The following is a 23787-nucleotide window of genomic DNA, read 5'->3' as shown; positions in this document are numbered from 1 at the left end:
GTGCCTACCTCGTGGGGTTATTAGACGGATTAGATGGATTAATACATGTAGAGCACTTAAAATAGTGTCTGGCACACAGCCAGAATGCTCTTGCGAATTAATTGACTGCTTACTGTGACTTTCTGGGTACTTTAAGTTCCTGATGCCGTCTCATGTCATCCAAAACAAGTTTGTAGATTTCCCTAATTTACACATTCTGTAGGAATAACATTTTGACTCTGCATAAATCTTCTTAAGAGCTGTAGTGTGAGAATCTTTTTCAGTCCATCAAGGATATGGTGAGGGTCTGGAAAATGCTATGTTATCTGGGACTCAAAAAGCAAACCAAAGCACACCTTTCGCAAGGGAAGTAGACCAAACGCAGACTTCCAGCCTTTGCCACTGAAGGGACAGTAAGGAGAAACCTCCAACAGTAAACCTATGCTTTTAAAACACGATTCTGGGCTCAACTAACCACACAGAAAGTGGTGGTTTTCTTTGCAGATTTGCTGAGGAGAGTGCGTCAATCTCATAGCTCAAGAGACCTCTTGTCGGGACCCCACATTGTCATCTCAGGTGTCAGAGCTATACTTCTGTTCAGTGTATTGTGTACCTTAGACCCATTACAGGACACGGCTGTCACAAATGTCAGGATCCTACCTGCCACACTCACGTCACCAGTGACTGCTTTGACAGATATGCTTCTGTTCACTTTGTCCTGAGGATGCTTCAGTTCAGAGGGTCTGGGAAAACCTTAAGTACAGCTCAGAGCCTGGGACAGGAGACCTGGAGAGAGAGCTCCTCCCGGGAACTGCCATGGGAGCCCCACTGCAGAGCACAGCCACATTCCTGGCCTGTGGGGGTCACCTTGCTGGCACTAAAATGTGCTTTGTGATCTGCTTCTTTCAGAGGACTGCTTCCCATGTTAAACAGGGGTGGAGTTAACCACATAAGTCATCTTCAACAATGTCCTAGCTGGATATTGCCTCTTCTGTGTTATGTGGAGAATAATTTCTAGACAGATGGATAAACATCAGTCATAAAAGCATACCATTTGTAGTGCCCACCATTACCTTTATTAACCATTCCTTTAGCATTCATCTTTTCCATTTAAAACCCTTCTAAATCATTTTATTTTGAACGGCTGTTTTTCCTGCATGTCTGCCTGTCCACCAAATGTATGCAGTGCCCTCAATGGCCAGAAGAGGGCATCAGATCCCTTGGGACTGGAGTTACAAGGGGTTGGGGTTGTGAGCCACCATGTGGGTGCTGGGAATTGAACCTGGGTCAGCTAGAAGAGCTAGTGTTCTTAAACACTGAACTGTCACTCCATTTCCATGTTTTCCATTTTCAATTGATTAAAGTGAAGAGGTTTATTGTCTGGCTCCCATGCACGTTAGTAACAGCAACAAAACCTCAAGAATAAAGATGCTTTACACATGCAGTTCTATGGGTTGTCATATGACCCCAGTGACTGGAGGCAGGGAAGATTTCTTGCTTTAAAGAAAAAAAAACTTATTAAGCAAATAATCCTGCATTCTGTCATTGGTTATTCTCCAAAGGTGCTGTGGATATTGCTCTGTATAAATAAAATACTGATTGGTCAGTAGCCAGACAGGAAGTATAGGCAGGACAAGGAGAGAGAAGAATTCTGGGAAGTGGAAGGCTGAGGGAGGGATACTGCAGCCGCCACCAGGACAAGGAAGATGTAAAATACCAGTAAGCCACAGGCCACGTGGCAAAGTATAGACTAATAGAAATGGGCTCAATATAAGAGTAAGAGCTAGACAATGATAGGCCTGAGCTAATGGCCAAGCAGTTTAAATAATGCAGGCGTCTGTATGTTTATTTTATAAGTGGGCTAAGGGACTGCCGGGACTTGGCGGGACCCAGAGAGAAAACTCTCCAGCTACACAAAGGCCTCACACTCTAGTGTCTTCTTGTGAGATTTCAGATTTGTACCTTGAAACTAAGAAAAACGGGAATGCACGTGGCTCAATTATTCTCAAAGGACACCAGGAGGCATTCAGCATAAACAGGACTCTGGTTCCTCAGATGAAGGACACCAGTGCCCATGCCTGCCAGGGGAACAGGCATCTTTCTCAGGCAGGGAGAAACTTAGACATTCACCTGCTGGCCTACTGAGCTTTAGTTTGACTTTGCCTTTACACAGCTGATGTCACCATTTGAATTGTAACTCTCCCCTATAGGCTCACATTTTGAGCACTCGGTCTCCAGCTTGTAGTACCATTTTGAAGGCTGTGGAGCCCCACTGACTGAAGCAGGTCACTAGGAGCACTTAGGGTTATACTTGCCTGGAGTTCCAGCCTCCTATTTCTACTTCCTGGTAACCATGATGTTGGCAGTGCTCCCATTGCCATGGCTAAGCCTCTCAGCATGCTTTTCCCTACTATGGTGGAGACACTCTGAGACCATGAACCAAAACAAATCCCTCCAACATTAATTTTGTCACTCTGATAAGAAAAGACACTTAAAATCCATAGCTATTTTTTCAGAGATAAAGGTAGAAATTATTATTATTTTAGTTTTACTGTGAAAGCAAATTTAGGCAGATACCAAGCCAAAAAGAAAGAGGAGGAGAAGGAGGAGAAGAAGAAAAGAAGAAAGAGAGAGAGCGAAGCTGACTTGGGTAGTGCTATGTTGAGTGGCTGTTGCCTTGAAATGAACTTCTTTCCAAAGATGGTTCATGCCAACACACACTTCCTGACTTCAAGCCAGGTGCCCTACTGAGGCTCCAATAAGGACACTGGATCAGTCAAAGTTTAACTCAGTTTTATTGTCCAGTTTGGAGTATTTTCAAATTATACACATGCAGTCTGCCAGAGTATCCGTACATCTTCATTTAGAACCTAGGAGATAACCAGAGTTTTCCAAGAGCCAGGGAGGGTTACTTCCAGATCTTTGGGGACGTTTCTATCTCACAGGATAGCTGTTTAATACACACCGTCCCTCTCCCCATCAAACCACAGAAACAAGTTTGTGCACAATTTTTCTTAATGAAATCTACTGTACAGAACATAACACAAATCTGCGGCACACATGACACTTTACAAACTAGACAGATAGAATTCTACGGAAAGCCCTATTCCCCTTGAAGCTGCACACACGGGAAGTGTTCAAAATTGATACACAATCTCCAGGAACCTAGCAGACTTCATAGGATGGTGCCTCCTTTGGCAGTTATCTGGTCCTTACTCAATATTTGTTTAAAAACTCAAAAATATGTTATGAAGCAGTTTTCAACAGTGACGGTTCTTTAGCTTGCTCAAGATGGTCAGGATGTGACACCAAAGCGAAACCTGTCCAGTGACAAACTTCCACTAATGACAAGCTTCCCCAATGTCTTTTACCTGGAGTCCCGATGACGCCTGCCCTTTAATAATGGAACTGTTGAAGCCTTATGTTCCTTTAGCTGTTCTTCGAGGAAAATGAAGCCAAAAAAAAAACCCCACCCTTCGGGCTCTGGTGAAGCCTTGGTAGTGTCCTGTGACTGAAAAGTCACTTCTCTACATGTACTGAGGCTTCAAGGAGCAAGTGGATCTACATTCTAGACAAACATTTATATGCCTTCATTTATTCCAACATTTCTACAAATTCTGATTTTCTTCACCCTACGATTCTATATCCTTTAAAAGTCTTGACCCTTCTTACTGTTAAGACTACCTGCCGTTCAAATACTGCTCGGCATTTTAAGAGAAGGTATGGCCATACAGGATTCTCTGAGAACTCACCAAAAGGCAGTTGTTGTAAGTGCCAACCATAACTGCATTCACTCTCAGCACCCCACGGTCCTGCAAGGGGGGGGGGGTTACTATATAAACCACTAGCTGTTCCTGGACAGCACCTCAGAGTAAACGTTCAAGAAACAGGCATGAAAGAGTAATTAAGAAGACACACTAACATACACACCAGCAACATGCAGCCTATGACTAAAAATGTAACCGTCCACCTGGCTGCTCAGAAGTGGGGTGGGTTTTTTTCATTTAGAGTACAGGATGCAATAATCTTTCAACAATGACAATTTTATAAACATGGTCTTTTTAAAAAGTGGCCTGAGAGCATACTGTCCTGATAAAAGAATTAATAGTCTACGTGAGATTAAGGGACCCGCTTGAATAAACTACATAATCTGTTCCAATGAAATGCCTAGCTTTTAGTCACAGTGTGAGAAAATTAGATTGGAGGTCTTATAAAGGCTGGCGCTAGATGAACTGACTGGCTGATCAGCAACTAGCAGAATTATCTCTAAAAGACATCAAAGCCAACTTTCTCTGTGAATAAAAGTACAGTGAATTTGGTTAGGCCCTTGTAGAGATCAAGAAATGTGAACTACAAATGGATGCTGCCTTTTGAAACTTGAAAGTGCCCCGCAATTCTTAGAAGTAGAAAACGGGAACCTAGGGGGAAATCGCTTTAGAAAGAATCTAAAATAATCCATTTTAAAATGGATACTAATGAAAGCCAAGAATCGGGTATTACTGACCTGTGCCCAATTTCCAAACACAAAGTAACACAATTGTCTAAAAGACAATAGCAGGTCCTATAGTGTTTGACTGGTGGTCCTCTTGCAGGCCACACTTTCGGCTTCCAAAGCCAGAGACAAGCATAGACAGCAAGCTTCTAATCTGACATCCATTAGTACCTGATAAGGTTTGCAAACTTGTCCTGCAAAAGGATCCACCAGACTCCAGACAGCAGCCAAGCAGTTGTGTTGAGCAGACAGGGGCAACCAAGTGAACACACTTAGACAAACACAAAATCATCTTGGTGAAATAAATACTTCAATCGAAGTTGTCTTCTTTTCATGCCTAGTTAAAAACAAACAAACATGTGGCCAAAGGGAAACATCTAACGAATAAGTTAAGTCAAAGCAACATTGCCTTGTTAGGGACCGTCTATACAAAAAGAGTCTGGAAGGCAATGTACATGACCCTCGGCAGTTTACACATGCATGTGCATGAGCACACACGTTAACTACATTAACTTTTTCTATCCCTACCCTCGAAGCCATGAGAAAGCCCAAAGCTCCCCCCTCCCCTGCCCCCCACCGGCATAGACTTTACCCCAGAGGTGCCAGCTGGAGGAGACGGTGCGAGCTCACACTTCTTGGGCACATGAGATGCCAGGCTGAGTGAGTTCTCTGAGATGGGCAGGGATGTTACTAACCCTCACATTAAGGAAAACAAATAGCAGCACACAGTATTGACGTACTTAAACCTCTCGGTTTCCCTCGAAACTCTCCTACTTGGCAATTGACTCTTTCAGTAAGCCCTGCTGGAAGTAAGAGAATCACTCTTAGATTCATGGAACTGAATAAAATAATAACCAAATGTTTAAAAAAAATCCAGTTATACTGATTTTTCTATCCCCTAACTGTGCCTAGAAGAAGAAAAAGCCTATTTGGTGCCAAAGAAATTCAAATGAGCAGTTCTGCAATGATGGGGCACAATGAACATGAATCCACAGAGAGGCACAGATCTCATCTATGACTTTCCCCAGAGGGAATTCTTTTCCAACAACTGGAATGATGCTGGATTTCTTTAGGAACATCTCCTCAAGTGCATGATGATTTGCTAGAGAAAGAGGCCATCCCAATGCAGGTTCCAGGGGATCGAGAGGAAGCAGTGCGAGGGGGGGGGCATCCCCATCTCCACTCAACCAATTCTGCAGCATTTCCAACACTTCTAGAGAAATGATGTTCAAACCCCCGGGCTGGCAGAGACTAGTCACTGCAGGTTCACCAGCAAGCAGCTCGGAGGTGAATTGTATGACTCTTCGCCTTTTCATGGATGTGTCTGAACGAGCGAATTCTACACTGCTACTGTCAAACTGTTTTTCTGCCTTGAAGAAGTCTGCTCTGCATTTGAACAGGTGCCGTACTAAAAGGTATATTTTACAGATCCAAAGATATGACCCGGATATTGAAAATGCTCTCTGGGGTTGCTTTTGGAAAAGTGTTCAGAATGAAAATTTTGAACCCTATAGCAGCACTTTTTTGTTCCCTAAAAATATAAAGTAATGTGTTTATTTTACAGGAAACCGGACAGTCGAGGCAGAGCATGGTCGCTGATTCCACAGCACTTGGTTGTCCGCTCACAGCTGGCACAGCAGCGCATTCCGTTCCAATGGGTCAGCGCACTGCAGGGGCCTCCAGAGACCACGCAACCCCGGAGGCCGCGAGTGGGAATGGTTCTCAGCCGGAAGTGGGTGTTTTGTGACCACCTCCTTCCGGTTCTTAGGAGAAGGATCCAAGCATGGATCTGTACACACAAAGTCTACACAGCTCAAACACCTGAATCTGGTGGACTACAGACGGCTGGGCAAGCAAGTGTAAAAAGAAATGGAAACGGTATAGGAGAGGGAAGTAAAGGAACCGGTGACTAATGTAGTCCTTTTCATGCTACGTGGAGTCATATCTGTCGGGAAAGAATGAAAGAGAGAACACAGGAGTTAGGGGTCAGCAGAGACTCGTTCCTCAGCCCTTTTGTTTCAGTCTAGATGGTTAGAGCAGAGCTGTGCGATACAAACATGGTGTGAGGCACTTATTTTATTTCTTCCAGTGTCTGCATTAGTGAGTTAAAAATGAAGGGAAAATTTCATCTTCATAATACATTTATGTAGTCTAATATTAAAATATTACTTCAATATGTACACGCGGAGCTATTTTTCACTAGGATACTGCCACTGAGAGATTTCTACATAGTCCACCCCACCCTGAGAGTGTTTGCAGTCTGGCGTCTATTTTTCACTATCAATGTTTCTCAGTTGGGACTTGGCTAACATAATGGATGATACAGCTGGATTTAAGTATTTTGTCCCAACGATGTCTCTATATTCTCCTCCAAGAGTCAGTGCATTCTGAATCTGTGTACAATCAGACTAGCACAAAGCACTTCCGGCCCTAAGGGATGACCAGACATCATCACTCACATCACCAGGCAGGCCAGGCTTGGTCCTGACCCAGACAGTCCACAAAGAGGGGACTGATCTAGAAGTATGTTTCACTGCAATGGAGTCATGAAAGTTTCAGCACAACACCCCTTCCAGTTCACTCTGCCTCTCACAAGAGGTCTGTCCATCTGATCTTGCCCAGGTCCCCAGGATGGGAGTCTTGAACCAATCTTTACCGAAAGCCAGCCCTGAGCGGTCTGCCTTTAACTCTAGTAAGCTCAACATAGAACATACCAAAAGAATCAATTCCTGCCAGCATCATGGGGACCTGTATTCTGGCCTGTGAATTTTCTGCAGAGCTCCTGGTACCCTAGGGTGGAAGAGGTGGGGGACATGATGGACCGGTACAGCCTCATCCTTATGAAACCAAAGGAAGTGGCACAACAGGAAATATGAAAGACACAAAGAAGGACTCATCTGCTCTCCTGAGTTTAAACAAGCCGCCCTAACCCGACACACTGTACTTCCTGTTTACCTCTAGCCTTCATCCAAACTGATGCCCCCCGCAGTGCCTCACGGTCCTGCCGGGATACTTTTGCTATCTACATTTGCTTCTCTTCAACCTCCTCATTTATAATACTGTAAGCAGTATCACATATTTTGTGTAAATAAACACAACATAAATTGTATATGAAGACAAAAAAAAAAAAAAAGGAAGAGGAAGAGGAACATGGAACAGAAGAGAAACTGGCCAGGAGAGAGGACACTTCATCCTTTTTTAAGAACGCCCATTCCTCCTGGCCCCACATAGTAAATATGCAGGAATCTCATTCGGTGTCATTTTCCATGCTTACAACCCTGCCGGATTACAAGGAACTTAAACAACCTTTGATGATAATCTTGTAATTTCTAGAAGCTACCGAAAGAACAAGCAGTTGGTGGGAAGGGCATATTTCACATTCGGCCTTTCTTGAGAGAATCCATGCTTCCTGTTGAGTGCAGATGAGGCTGTCATTCACAATCCACTTTGAGCTGAAAACCAACAGGAAGGCTTTCTCAACACCAGCCCTGAGATCCTACTTCACCTAAGGGTTCATTCCTCCAAACGGCTCATCGCCCTGGGCAGAAGGGATTGGTCCTCCTGTGTGTGCGGAGGCTGGGCGCATGCCTTACCCTGTGAGCTTATGGAAGGACACAGTGTCGGCAGGGAACCCATGTTGGCACAGGAAGTATTCAGCACACAAACGCCAAGGCACACCTCAAAACTCCAGCAGACCATGAAGTGATGAGATTTCCATGAGAAAGACGGCATTCAACAACCCCCTCCCCCACTCTCCTTAAGTACAAGATCCAGCACGTTTGGGCTAACAGCTTGAAAAAAATGGGGTGGGGGTGGGACACAAAGGAGGCCCAGCCTGCTTAGTGTAGTCACCTCAAGGGCAGTGAGAAAGGTGGAATGTGACAGGAGGCTGAGTGAAAACGCAGAAGTAAACAGGGTCCTTTCTTCACTACAGCGAGGTGTTCCCCTTCGCTCAAATTTTCTGATCGTTTTGGGTCAGCTAGAGTATCTCCATCCACCCTCCCACTACCCGAATGTCCATTTCCTTTGCTAAATGCACCACAGAAAAGGTTAGTACATGTTGAAGGTAAATTATTTCGCTCTACAAGAAAACCCTATCTGCCTGTTTTCAACCTGATACCTGCTTCTGTCGGTCTTCTCTCCAACCTAACTGTTGCAAGGGATCAGACCAAGAGACCAGGCAGTGTACTGACCTGAGGCTCTGGCCAGCTGAGGCCAACAGTTCAGAGTGGGAACGTGTGGCCAGATTTAGAAGGAAATAGAATCACCTTGCTTTAGAAGGGGTGGAGAAGGCTGAAGGAGCTAATTATATACATAATGCTTTTGCAAGAAGTATTTAGATTCCAACCCCCGACGTTGGCTTTTGAAATTGCTTGCAGTAGATTTAAGCTTAATCCAAACAGTACATAGTTTTATCTTTCCCTTTGCTTTTTTATAGCTCAATCCCCATTTATAAGAATTACCAGTTACACCTTGCTTATCACCCTGGTGCAATCTGCAGCAGAGGGGGAAAAAATCGTTCCGCATTTATGATGGAAGAAATGCATAACCCAGACTATTGAAGCAAGCTCTTCCTGGTGCCAACAAGTCTCCCCCTGCACTCCAGCTGGTAGTTTCCAAGTCCCCAGCACCACCCACTGCAGGCACCTCTGTCCTGGCCCATGCAGACTCTCTTCTTTTCTCTAGATCCCAGCCTCACAACTGCTGTGAGATTAGTCAGTACTGGGAAGGTCAGATTTTTGCTAAGTCCTTCTCTGGGTTTCTTTTTTTAATTCCTTCCATATTGCCTTATCAGATCTGCTGTGGATATCATTCTATATAAATAAAACACTGATGGCCAGTGACCAGGCAGGAAGTATAGGCTGGACAAGGAGAGAGGAGAATTGGGGAAACAGGAAGAAGGGGGAGAGACACTGCAGCCACCGCCAGGACAAGCAGCATGTAAAGACGCCGGTAAGCCACCAGCCACGTGGCAAGGTATCGATTTATAAAAATGGGTTAATTTAAGATATAAGAACAGTTAGCAAGAAGCCTGCCACGGCCATACAGTTTATAAGTGATATAAGCGTCTGAGTGATTATTTTATAAGTGGATTGTGGGACTGCGGGGCTTGGGGAACCTGGAGAGAAGCCCTCCAACAACAAATGGCGCCCAACGGCTCGAGTTTCCACCTTAAACCTGAGAATGTTTAATAACCAATTCTAAACAGAGCCAAAACTAGGTTCCTGCTTCTTGTCTCATACAGGCAGCTAGACGCCACAAAATGCGGGTTTGAACACTGGTGGGTTCCTGGCGTGTGTTTGACCGTCAGTATGGCGGAAATGAGACGTCTGCCAGTGGCACATTACGCTGTTTGGTAGATTTAGTCTTTACTAGTATTTAAAAAAAAAAAAAAAAAAAAAGGAGGTTTCTGGGCTACACGCTGCTTTGATAAAAGTGTAGACCTACTATTTCTGAGACTTGATGACTCCCAGAGCTGGAAAAAACATACCACCGCCATGTTGAAAAGCTGAAGGGGGTGGAGCCAGCAGCCACAGTGCCGTTTCAGGCTTAAAAGGCTACAGCCAATAAGACTGATTCAGATAAAATAGTTTATAATACATGTAAAAATGTACGTAGGCTTAAAAGACAAAAAAAAATACCATTATATAAACAAATAGTATCTAAAAATAAATTGCTTAAAAAAAACACTGAAGGTAATAAGCCACGTAAAGGTGGCTATCACACACAAAATCAGAGGGTCACAGTGGGCTTCTCCGGGCCATGCTAACCAGGGGATCCTGACAGGCTGTGGAGGCGGCTGCCTAAGTGCTTTTCTTGTGTCTCAAAACATGAAATCAGAGTGGAAAACCACTGATTTGCTTCATTAAATATGTTTCCCAAGTGCTAAATGAGTCTTTGCATCTACCACTGTGGTTTCCAAAATGGCATCAAACATTTTACCAATGCTTACCAAAATATCCTCACACACCTACAGCTTCCTACTCAAGTGTTCTCTGACTTTAACTGTCTCCAAGCTAGCCGCTTAGTACAAGATGATGCGATGCATTCCAGCACAAGAAGGGGAGGGCTGTGGTTTTAACAAAAGGGTGTGATACCTGAGTCTGGTCATGGCACATGCAACAGGGCCACATGACTGTAACAGCGGCACACGGAGGTCACACTGTACTGTGCTGTTCATTTTCAATGAAAACTCAACTCATCTTTTATTAAATTATGCTAAGGCTAAGTGGTTTGGATTTGTGATTTGTGGTTAAAGAGTAAAAAAATGGGAAATGGATTTTGGATTATAAACATTTAAGTATTATAATAAAATAAGTTCAATCAACATGGGGGGGGGATGTGTAAGAATTGTATTCCTTAAAAATATTTTTTTGTCATTCATATTTGAGAAAAATGTAACCATCTAGATCAATGGCTCTCAACATGTGGGTGGTGACCCCTTGGCATTAAAACAACCCTTTCATTGGAAACACAGATATTTACATTATGGTTCATAAAAGTAGCAAATGTACAGTTATGAAGTAGCAATGAAAATAATTTTAAGGTCGGAGGTCACCATAACATGAGGAACTGTATTAATGGGTCACAGCAATAGAAAAGTTGAGAACTACTGGTCTAGATATAAGGTAAAGAGAGAAATAAATATCTTCCCTTCTCTCTATATATATGAAGATACATAAATATCTCCATATACATCTACGCACACACACACACACACACACACACACACACACACACACACACACACACACACACACGCGCGCGCACCCGGGGGGGGGGGGGGGGGCACGGCACGGGGCGGCCCGTGACAAATGTGCTTTCCAAGTCTACTAAGTGACGATTCAGCAATGCCCTCCTAGCGCCATCTGGTGGACACTTTTGAACAAGTCCCCACTGGAATGCCAAAGAATTGCCAAGAGAAGGAGCTGTCTCCAGGGCCCTCAAAACCAGAGCTGGATAAATATTTAACTGGGTGTCTGCGTTCAGTGTGGAGCCTCACACAAGCACTCCACACTGCCTGAAAGGACCATTTCACACCTCCTCTATTCTCAGCCCTCCTCCCCTCCACCGCCCTGCTGATAAACTACGTTTTTCACTTGGTTGAGGAAGGAGGTCTAATGCTGGGCAGTGCGACCTCTCTGCCCACCCCACCTGCCTTCTTACGGCACCTGCACTTCCAGCCCTGACACCTTGGCTGTATGGATACCCCCAGTTGATAATCAGCTCTAATATCATCTGCTTTTTAAGAGAAAGGCACCCATTCTCCTTACCTCTGCCTTCCATCAAATATAGCCCCATAGTTCTGACTCATTCCTCATCACCACCACCACCAGCACCACCAGCACCAGCACCACCACCACCACCCACCACTACCTACTGCCCCACCACCTCCACCACCACCATCACCACTACTACCATCCACTGCCCACTACCACCATCTACTGCCCACCACCACCACCACCTCCTCCCACCACCCACCGCCACCCACCATCACCATCACCACCACCACCAGCAGCCATCCAGTTTCACAAAACTCTCCTAAAGCTACCTACGATCACCACTATACGGCTTTCACCAATCCCCTAGTGTCCGTTTCCCTGTGACCTTGCATCCCTCTACTCAGACCTTCCCCTGGTGTCACCTCCTTTCTATGACCTCTTATTTGTCAGTTTTTAGGCTGGTCTACCTGTCCCCACCCTCCACTTCCCTCTCTACTCTCCACTCTGTGGACCCCCTCTAAGATATCAGATCCTAAACACAATCTGGGAGTCTTTGCTCTGACTCTGGCCTCTGCTGAGCTTCAGACTCCCGCTAACCTACTGTGAAATAATTTCCCCCAAACCGAAAAGTTCTATCCTTAAGACTATGGAAGTAAGCAACCCACAAGTCTCAGGAAGTCTCTGAAACTGATCAGGCATATAAGCATCCCCACTCCCCCAGCAAGGTTAGTCCAGCAAGCAGTAAGGACTACAGAGGAGAGTCTCCCACCTGCTGAGCTACCTGCAAGGCATACAGAGAACACCAGGGTTCCAGGTGGAGTAGACTTTCAGTGATACAGCTGTCTTTGAGTTGTCCTTGTTCCTGTAAGTCACCCTAACTAATCTCATTGATTCACCAAGTTGGACTTTGGTGTAATCACTACTTTGGTTTGTTACTGGTTCCTTATCTGGGATGAAAAGACATGTATTTGCGTTGCATATCCACGAATAATGCCACATACATCAATGGTGCCTAACCAGGGATGGATACAAACCAGAGAAGGACTGGGGAGGGGTGGTTGCATGGCCCCTGCCATGGTTGTTAAGACATGTAACTGAGGCTGATCTCTGTGAAAGGAAATCCTAATAGGGCTACCTTTCCCTATATGGTATGGGATAGTGTGCCTTTTTGCTATTAAGTGGTGGTTGCAGTTTTCATGAGACTAGTGACAGGACATAAAACCAAGGCCACGCTGCCTGTTAGTGGATTCCCCATCTTTGTGGGGAAGTCCAGAGTGGCCATCTTCCTTTGCTTGGTATGGGGGAGCATGAATCCTTGAGGAGTGGAGTCTACCTCATGACTAGGGGAGGCCTCCAGAGAGCTGATGGATTAAATAATGTGTTACAGTCTCTGAAAGTAACACATGAGATGAGATGATGAACTGGTTGCAGTGTCAGCAGCCTGGCCCCTGGCATGGGTGAAAAGACATGTAACTGAGGCTTGGCTGTCTTCTCAGGCAGAGCTGGCTGGTTTAAGGGGTACTTACAATGGGAAAAGAACATGTGGTAACTGCTTGCCTCCATTATCAGCCCACTTTTGGAAGGAAAGTGGGAAAAAGGAAGGGTGACATAGAGGTATTGCCTTGACTCTTCTTATGGATATGAGAACTCAACAGTCTATGTAAAATAGCCCTTTCTGGGATCCAAAAAGCTGGAGCCTGTGGGGGACATCAGCTAATGAGGAAGAAGAGAACAAAGTAAAAGTGACTTAAAAAAATACAAAGAGCCAGGCGGTTGTGGCGCACTCCTTTAATCCCAGCTCTCAGGAAGCAGAGGCAGGCAGATCTCTGAGCTCGAGGCCAGCCTGGTCTACAGAGTGAGCTTCAGGACAGCCAGGGCTACATGGAGAAACCCTGTCTCAAAAAAACAAACAAACGAACAAAAAACTAAAGCCCTCAGGTCTGACCACGAATACAGAGAAAGGGAAATCCATGACTCAGTAGATGTGGGCCTTAAAACAGCCCATGCAAGACCAGGATAACCAGGAAGCAGCTGTCGCTCAGCTCCTTGAACTGGGAAAGGCTTCTGATCGTACAAGGGGCTGTCATGGCCTGGCCTGTGAGGCTGTAGAACATGGGTACAGATGGGATCAGTCTGAGTGCTGTGGTAATGAAGGACTGAGAAGTGTAACCACCGCTCCCATTTGAGACAAAGGCAGGGAACCTGAATGGTCAGCACGAGGAACCATGTCTGATGGAACAGTGTCTGATGGACCGGCTCATAGGAACCACTGGATTTAGGTTATCACTGGGTGCAGTTCTCACGAATATGAGGGGCTGGAAGATAAAAGAGGTGAGGTGTCACTGAGACAATAGGCTTGGGAGGGGCAGTGTTTGATGCCTAGCTCACTGGGTCAAAGTTTAAAGACAGACTCAATTGTGGCCTTGGTAGCTTTGCTGAGCACCATGGTGAGATGTGACCTCCATGATGTAAGGGAAACTCTGGTGGATCTGAACAACACAGTCAACGTGTAGATTGGGTTCATAAAACACAACAGCAATCAAGAGATGATGAAAAGAAGGCCAAACAGACTAGGGATCGCGGGGGATAGCGAGTGAAGCAAGATTTGTGCTAGCCGCATGTGGGGTTAGCAAGCTTCTAAACGGCTTTAAAGCCTGAGCAGTAGTTCCCAGAAGATAGACATGATCAAATAATACAGATGTAAGTCTGTGAGTTCAAGGCCAGCCTGGTTTACAAAGGGAGTATAGACTAAACTTGACCTGGGGTGAGCAGAGTCCACAATATAAAGTGGAGCTGAGGTAGAGCAGCTGGTCCAGGCTGACGAAAAGACAAGGACCATAGTGCCACGCTGCAACCTGTCTGAGGCCCGGAGCCAGTGCCAGCAGCAGCTGGAGAGTCAGCCCTTTGTCCTAAGGCTCCAGGTCGGCCTCACCGACAACAACAGCACAGGTAAAGACACTCAGCAGCCCCGTGGCAACAGCAGTATGGGGAGGCTGGATGACTCAAGGGAAATGTCTGTAGATTATAGAGGGCTATAGGGAGTAGTGTCTCCCATCCATTCCACTATACACACCATGGCACCTTTTTTCTTTTCTTTTATTTGATTGATTGACTCATTCATTCATTTTTCAAGACAGGGTTTCTATGTGTAACAGTCCTGACTGTCCTAAAACTCGCTTTGCAGACCAGGCTGGCCTTGAACTCACAGAGATCTACCTGCCTCTGTCTCCTGAGTCCTGGGATTAAAGGAATGTGCCACCATGCCCAGCTTCTAACATTGTACTTTTGAAGAAAGAATTCATAAATGTGATGAGATCTTTTCATACAGTACCATGTCCTGTTAAGACTTCTAGTATGTTTTTAGCTGCTCAAGACCAACTGGCATTTACGTGAAATGGATGACAATGGTCCTTCAGAGGTCCTGCACACACTCTGTAAAAAGGTTTTGTTGTGTGATGTCAACCCTTGAGTATCTCACAGATCTATGAAAGTGTGTGGAGGAGCAGCTAAGGCAGATGTTGAGCTTAAAGGAAGGCACCCTGCATAAGCAGGAGAGAATGCTCCTAGAAGCCAAAAGATTCTCACAGAATCTCAGTGAAAAAAGTCTCAGAGCCAGCAGTGGCCTAACTCTCTGGGAGCTGTTGACTAGAGAGAAGGTCTATCCTCCAACTCCTACCCACAACCCCGCCCCGCAAAAAAGCAAAAGGCCATTGGCACTGCTGTTGTTGGTTCCGTGCCAGAACCAAATGGTGAGACCTCACTGGCAAAGATGATTCATGCATTGATAACCAAACATAGAGAAGTCAGGCTGGGTCTGAACCGGAAGTTTCCTCCCTGCTGGCTGGCCTTTAGACTGCTGAGAGGTGCCGTGCAGGCGGCTAGGGTTCAACTGTCGCCAAGAGTCCTACTGGACCCTGCATGCTACACTATCAAAATGCCAAGCAAGGTGTAACTACAGGTACAATCGCAGCATAGATGGTTTGGGGTGTGACTGACTGCTTTCCTATTAGATTTAAAGCCCACTCTATAAGAGGGAATTGATCTCTGGTACTGGAAGCTGGGGGTGCTCACAGGCCCCAGTGGAAAAGCAGCTGCCATGGTTATTTTAAATAGATGTAATGTGCCTTCTAATATTTGTGCACATGCATGTGGGTCACTGTGGCTCTCAGAAATTGGTCATCAAGGGAAACCTGCTTCAGCAAATGATGGCATACCACACAAACTCATAACCTCTAGGGAAGCTCTTGAGAACAACTGTTGATGTGATATAGTAGCTTAATGCTTGGCCTTAGATGGACATCTAGATCACCCCCTCTGAGGTTCAGGGAACATCACAGAAGAGAGTAAAGAAAGAATGTTAAGAGTCAGAGGAAGGTGTGGAATGCTGTATAGCAATTTCCTCTGAATTGAAACATTCCATCCTAGAAGGAAGCTCCTTAATGTTTAGGATATAAACAATTCACACATCTCAGGAAGTCCCTGAAACTTACTAGGTACACACAGGAAGCACCCAACTATGGGAACAGGATGGGTAACATATGTTATAAAGGGGCTTCAATTTCAGCTCAAGCCATCATAAACCACTTGGGACTCACTGAGTGAAAAAAGAAATTGACTGCTATGGTTGTTTTTCTGAAGACTTTGAAACTTTCACCAGTTCTGAATTTTTTATTGAGATGGGCTTTCTGCTTGTCAGACTAGAATAGAGCTCAATATATAATTGAGGATGTGAGGATGACCTTGAACTTCTGATCTTCCTGTTTCTGTATCTCAAATGCTGAGATCATGGTCACAGTAATATAAAGCCTAACTCCCCTTTGGGGTACTAATGTGCCCAGCTAAAGAGCTGCCTTTTCTAGCCTCCAATGTGGCCATGTACTTCTGATCCAGTCATGTGGATGCAGACCTCAGTTTTCATGGGTCCTCTGAGGGAGACCACTTAAAGGAGGCTGCTGCGGCCAGGAGTGCTGCCTTGTCTTGCCCTGTTCTCTTGGAAAGAAGGCACGAGGCTCACAGTCTAGCAAAAGTCATTCTGGGGTCCATGAGGTGACCTTGAGGAAAGGAGGCACCCACAAAGGACTGTGAGCCTGAGTTACAGTCTGGATTTCTGTGGTCTCTGTGGACCTTTCCTGGCCCTTATGCTTTCTTCCCATGAGAAACAAACTGCTATTGTATGTGAGCCGGGGTTACTACAGGGAAGCAGGTATTACATTTTGGTGGGTACTAAAACCACTGGCTGGCCTTGGTTAAAAACAAAGAGGCCCAGGTAGGTTCCATCCCACCAGCATCCTGGCCTGTGGTCCACGGTGCTGCCTGCTCCACCCACCTAAGCTGGCACCTTTCTTACTGTTGTGTTATACTGTCCCAAACACACTAAGTACACCCATGGCCACCACACCCCACCCTACCCCCGCCATCTCCACCTCCAGGCCTCACCAAAATTTAAGGCTTTTCTGTGCTAAACTGCCCAAAATGCCTACCTTTCAGATTTTGTCCTCACCACTGACAATATGCAATCAAAACCAACTCAGTAATAGCCAATTCAATTTTATTTTGGAGAGGAAGCACAGTTTGGACATGAATGGGTGGCTCACTGGCAAGCTCATTTAAGATATGGTGATACTGCTGTGTGTGTGGTCCCGGTGCAGACTACCTAGGCCTGCCTCTGGTTCCTGCTCACCTGACCAGGCCCTCAACTATTCCTTGTTGTTTGTGTAAAGCTTCAGAAGCTGCCAGGCGGTAGTGGTGCACGCCTTTAACGCCAGCACTCAGGAGTGGGAGGCAGAGGCAGGCGGATCTCTGTGAGTGCGAGGCCAGCCTGGTCTACAGAGCGAGATTCAGGACAGGCTCCAAAACTACACAGAGAACCCCTGTCTCGAAAAACCAAAAATAAAAAATAAATAAAATAAATTTTAAAAAGCTTCAGAAGCACCCTTCTTGAGGCTTACAGCTGGGCCTTAGTGATGCTGACATTGTGCCCCGTTATTCACTTATACTCCCACCCATTCACTTATACTCTGATTCAGAAAGGACTGGATAAATCGGGGTTCTCCTCGGTTGCTCTTCATCATTAGGACATCACTTGACAGATGCTCACCCACCTTCTCAGCTAGCCTCCCTAGTGAGGGCTGAGAGGTCAGGAGCAACACTCATGATCATCCATCCCATCTACACACTGGAAGTCTGAGCTTTTCTGCACCAAGTTTTCTGGCCCTCTGTTGTCTACCTGCCAGCCCACCCTATTCAGTTAGGACGGATATATTGGCTTGGTTCTTCCCTTTTCCTCTTTTCAAAAATACATTACTTTTCCTTTGTGGCTGTCAGAGCAATGTGGAGCAGGTGGGTTGCAGGAACCAGAGCTCACAGATCACCATCTCTAAGAAAAGTGGGTCTAGGCCCACTTGAATATAAATCATACATTCTTCAAAACTCCATTTGTCAAGGCTCACAATAAGTACAAAAACATGACAGTTACTGACTCTTTCTATTCTGTTCCTGAGACTAAAAGCCACCCCCTACGTCTATCTGGCTTTGTAGATACAGCTGCCGAGGGAAGCCTCACAGACCAAAGAAAGCTCAGACGAGGCACTCATCCTGAGAGATGATTAGGCCAGGTCTGGCTCAGGGCTGCACCAACCCCAGGGACCCTTGGCTAGAGGACCCTATGGCTCTCTATGTTGATGAAGGTAGGCCCAATTCTCTCTTGTCTGGACCCAGGCCTCTCCTGGAACAGAGCTGAACTTATTTCTATTAGAGAATGTGGCTGAAGACTGGGGTGGGGTTCTGAAGAAGCCGGAGGGCTCTGCCTCCAAATAAAGCCGGACTGCTGCAAAGAGAAAACACTCCAGACTGCAGGGACTCACTCTGTGTTTACTTCTGGTAGTGAGTAGGGTTTGAAGAGCCACCTCCTCCTCGGACGGCATGGACAGCTGTTGGAGATGATGCCGGGTAATGTCCTGGGCGGATGGGCTTGGCTATATCCCAGAGAAAGGAGAGAGAATGACGTCATCAGCAACAACCAGTCACAATACTTATCAGTACTGCATTGCTTATCTATACCCCCAGACCTTTCTGCCAACGGGAGGTCTGGTCTTTGAGAAGTGCAGTTAGCAAATTCAGGGCACTCACATAATCCAGGGGGCAGGGAGGAAGCACTGATTTATCCATCATCTTAGTTTTAAGTGTGCAAAATAAAATAAATAAATGGAAATTAGAAGCACAGGACTTTGGGTTTTATCTGCAGTAGATCCATAGCTCCCTAGAGATTTCACAAGAATTCCACCTGTGATGAGTTTTCTAGGAAAAGGGGCCACAATTTTCAGTAGACTCCCAAAGGGCAAGAAATCCAATAAATTCAATATATCACTAATCTATAGGATTTTAAGAATGGAAACACAAAGGTGCTCGCTCACAATAGAGCTATAAAACAATATCTGATGGGAAATAATGTTACATGGTATTAGAGATGTTTCATTTAAAAACAACTCTAGAGAACACCTCTAAGTCCCTTCATTCTCTTGGCTTTGGCCTGGCATCTACAATGGAGGAGCAGCATACAAATAAGCACCGTTCCTATTCAAGCCAAACGCCCAACTCCATAGCCCTGGGGGCTCGAACTCCAGGCCACCGTTCAGCTTGCAACAACACCCCAGCTCAGTGCTGCCAGCCTGGCTCTTTCCAGTTATTTCCAAACCACTGCTTGCAAGAAGCTTTCCCCGAGGCAGACAGATGGTCTCCTTCATGATCCTGCTGAGAAACATTCCTATACTACACTAGTTCCAAGAGTGTGCCTCGGTTTACAGTCAAAAGCTACAGCACAGCTGCCTGGTGAGGTTTAGCGCGCAGTCAGTTCTGAAGAATACACTACACACAGGGCTATTCAGGAGGACAGTGGTGCCCAAATGTCCTGCTTTCCCAGAATGAACACCCAGGGTGCCAGGAATTCCAACTCCCACAGGCTCTACCATATCCTTTCAGATGAGTGACGTTCTAAAGAAGGGTGGCTGTAGCTCCCAACCTTGGGAACACACATACCGATCTGGGCCGAATGTGCCCTCCTGGCCATGTTCTTGGCTCGCACAGCCTCCTTGATGCGATCCACCTCCTGCTGGTAGCGCTTGCGGTCCCTCATGGCATTCTCCTTGGCCTCTTTCAGTGCGCTTTCTAAGGCCTTGACGCGCTCGGCAGTAGCACGCAGCCTCTTCTCCAGCTTGGGGAGCTCACAGCGCAAATCTGCATTGTCCCGGACCAGCTGCAGGAAAGAGAAAGAAGCCAGTTTTGAGCAAGGCTGGGCTACTTCCTGGCAGGAGGAAGACATGCAAGAAGAGAGACAACCTTGCTCAACAGCTCAACCTTACTAGGTTTGTCTTGGATGGCCCATGTAACGCTGATTCACTAGGAGCAGTAATATAGGGGATGGAAAAGAATAGAAGCCATATCCAGCCACGGGACATATTTATTCTGGGACAGGACTTATTTTTTCTTTGAGTGTGTACTGGGGAGGGAAGGGACCATGAGGAATTTATTACTCTAAGATGTATGCATGAGCTGAGAAATAATTCAAAGTCAGCGAATGGGCACATTCCAGAGTTCTCTGCAGACCTTCTTGTAGACCACTGTGTGGTCTGTATTGGTACTGGGTTGAAACCCAGCTCTGCAATATATCCAGAGGCTCACAGGAGACAGCGGTGGGGTACTATTTGTTCCTTTCCGGCTAGGACCCATAATTAAGTAGTACCGGGCTGACCCTAGGTGGATGGGAGGCTCCAATGCTAGCACTATCATTTCCTGCCATCTGACTTGGTGTAAGTAGCTGAGCCACTCCAAGTTTGGGGAGTTGCATATACAAAATGAAAGGGTCACAGTGAGACAGTCACTTAGAAACAGTACCCACTAAAATGTACCGACTCTTCACTAGAGCTTTGTGGCAGTTAATCACCACTGTCAAAATGACCCAATGTAGAATCACATACAAGGGGAGATATGTTCTCTGAGGATGTTTTCAGCGAGGTTTCACTGAGGGAAGACCTGTCATGAGTGTGGGTAGAGCCATCCCTTAGGCTGGCGTCCCGGGGTAAAGAAGGAGGGAAAAGGAGAAAGCCTGATGAGCGCTGGACTCCCGGGGTAAAAAAAAGGGGGAAAAGAGAAATGATGAGCGCCAGTATTCATCTTTTCTGCTTCCTGACATACCCAAATGTGAGCAAACCCTGCCAGCACAGCCACAAGCCAGTTCTCCCACCGCACTGCCCCTGTCCTAAGAGACTGCACCCTCAAGCCACAGAATAAAGCCATCCTCCCTGGACCTGCGCCTTTGCAGGTATTTGGCCACAGAAATGAAAACAACAACAAATCCAGAGACGTGGAGGCAGAGTGGGAAGGCACCACTGGAGGAAGCCTGCTGTTCTCAGGCCTTGGGGCAGTTTACAGGGGTGTGTGGAAGAGCCCTGTGGTGGAACTGCAGGGGCCATGGGCAGAGCTCAGTGGACTGTTCTGGTGGGAGTCTGGACAGTGAAGGCCGGGCTCGTGAAGTGACAGGAGTAATATGGACTCTGTTGTGAACCAACCTAAAAACCAGTCATGTTATATTCTGGCAAAAAGGGGCGGGGGGGGGGGATCTAACTGTATTCTATCCCTGCCCTGAAAATCTGAGCAGAGCTAAATTCAAAAGCAATGGATTAATTAATTCAAGGTGGAAATAATAAGATAGTCTAATAATCAGGCTGTGGCATGGTTATTGCTTACTGTTCTTAGATTTGTGGTGAAAAGGAGCAGAAAGATATATAAAGAACATGAAATTTGACAAGGAAAGGAGTCTGGGTGTGTTTAAGGTTGATGTGGGCAGGATGACTATAATTGTTAAAGAGATCAAAGCCATTAAGGAGAAACTTCAAACACTGCAATTGGGACAGTAGTAAAGTTGCCTATACGACAAGATCCTCACCCACCCCTGAGCTCCGGAGTCTAACAATACAAACATGGCTGAGAATCTTTCCTTTGAAAAGACAGTACTTGAACTAAGACAGCTTCTGGGCAGACTGCTCACATAAGGCCACCCAGGGAAGTGTGTTTTCAGGCTCAGCCTGGAAGACACACAAAGATCTCTGCAGCTGTGGTCCCACAGGTCAAGGCGACATTTGGAGTGAATCGCAGAACTTTGCACCATGCACACCATACTGATTCTGAAAGCATGTAACATCCAAAAGTGAGGGGAGGTGTCCCAGAAGCTTGCAGCAGTATTCCAAAAAGCCACCACGGCCAGGCAACGTGCACTGAAGAAAGATTGCCTGCATGGAGCTGAGAAGTAGGCTGTGAATGAAGCTCTGAAGCCGAAGACACCAGGATACCGTAAATCTATAGATGTACAGGTACTGAGGAGAGCCAGCCCAAGAGAGAGGCCACCGGCAGCCATGGCAACAGAGCCTGAGGCGTGGGGCTATAGAGCACAGATGATGCTATCACAAACCGAGATGCTGGATGTGGAGCTGCAGGGTTTGGTGTTTACCCTGCTGCGTTTGTAACTTGGTTTGGTCCCATCTTTCTATGCTTTTCTGGTGTTTCTTCCTTTTGGAAATGTTTTGTTTTGGTCTCCCCACTGCAGGTGCTCACAGTTAAAATGTTACCTTTAGTCTCAGGGCAGACTCTGAACTTGGGCTTTCAAAAAAATGTTGGTGTTGGCAAGACTTAGGGACTCCTGGAGATGGGCTAAATGCATTTTGCATCATAAGATGGCTATGAATCAGGGCTAGAGAGATGGCTCAGTGGTTAAGATCATTGACTACTCTTTCAGAGGACCTGGGTTCAAGTCCCAGCACTCACATGGCAGCTCGCAACTGTCTATAACTCCAAAATATGACACCCTCACACAAAAATACATACAGGCAAAACACCAATGCACATAAAATAAAAATAGATTTAAAAAATAGCTATGAATTTATTTATTTATTTATTTATTTATTTATTTATTTATTTATTTATTTATTTATGAGACAGCGTTGCTCTGTGTAACAGCCCTGGCTGTCCTGAAACTCTCTTTGTAGATCAAGCAGGCCTCAAACTCACAGAGATCCACCTGCCTCTGCCTCCTGAGTACTGAGATTAAAGGTAACGATGGGATTAAAGCTGATGGCTATGAATCTTCAAGGGCCAAGCGTAATGTTTTAGTTTAAACGTGATAAAGGAGCTGGAGAGATTGCTCAGGGTTAAGAACACTTGTTTTTGCAGAAGACCAGTTTAATTCCCAGCACCCACAAAGTGGCTCACTACTAACTGTACCTCCAGTTTCAGGGGATCTGGCAACCTCTTCTGGCCTCCTTGGACACCAGGCATGTATATGGTTGCACAGACCTACATGCAAGCAAAACACCCATACACATAAAATATAAAAATAAATTAAAAAGTAAAATAAAATTGACCTTTTGGGGTGTTCAGTTGACAGTCAGTAAACCAATGGTGCTTGTCAACTTGACTGTCTTTGTGATCATAGCTTTAGGCATAGCTTCGAGAATTTTCAGAAAGGTTTAACTAAGGGGGGGAATCCACCCTGAATGGTGGGTATCATTTTCTATAGGATGCTGGACTGAGGAAAAAAATTAAAAAAGAGAGAGGCGGGGGGGGGGGGGTGTCCCTGATGAATTCCAGCATTCGACGCTCCGTCTCTTGATCTGCCTAGTTGTGAGAAAATTCCCTCCACTGTAGGAGGAAGACCTTCTAAAGAGAGACACTTGTGTCCCTTCCTTTGGTTACCAGATAATTAAGACAATGGTCCCCAAGGAATTGGAATTTTCCCAGAAATTTCATGCTAGGGAAAGAACGGCTGAAGTCCTGGTGCCAGCTAGAGGAGGATCTTGTTTATCAGGAAGAGATTTCATACAGTTTTAACCATTTGTAAGATATATCAGAAGCTGAGGCAGAGACAATAGTGTGTCAATGTTGGGCGGGAACATACCTTGACTAGGGCAGCTTAGTTATACATCTCTCGTGCCCTTTATTTAAACCTAAACCTCATATAAGTGTTCCACATATGAATTTGAGGTGGGGGTGGAGGTCACTGGACCACCTTGCTTATTCCTGTTCCCAGTGTGACCACACTGGTTA

At 45.7% G+C, this 23787-nt stretch overlaps 1 protein-coding gene across 1 annotated transcript in view; it reads right to left on the bottom strand.

The window, feature by feature from the left end:
• Window positions 1-2755: 2755 nt before the first annotated feature.
• Window positions 2756-23787, bottom strand: part of Kif5c (kinesin family member 5C) — a 158915-nt gene continuing 137883 nt past the window's right edge. The window contains exons 24-26 of the mRNA XM_028879329.1: window positions 19729-19945; window positions 18558-18668; window positions 2756-6416 (exon numbers count right to left, since the gene is read on the bottom strand). Coding sequence (XP_028735162.1) covers window positions 18565-18668; window positions 19729-19945 — 321 coding nt within the window. The 3' untranslated portion in view covers window positions 2756-6416; window positions 18558-18564. The remainder of the gene's footprint in view (window positions 6417-18557; window positions 18669-19728; window positions 19946-23787) is intronic.

This window comes from Peromyscus leucopus, chromosome 4 (assembly GCF_004664715.2).
Source record: "Peromyscus leucopus breed LL Stock chromosome 4, UCI_PerLeu_2.1, whole genome shotgun sequence".
NCBI lineage: Eukaryota > Metazoa > Chordata > Mammalia > Rodentia > Cricetidae > Peromyscus > Peromyscus leucopus.
Note: the sequence above shows the minus strand (reverse complement) of the source record. Positions and strands in the feature narration are given on the sequence as shown.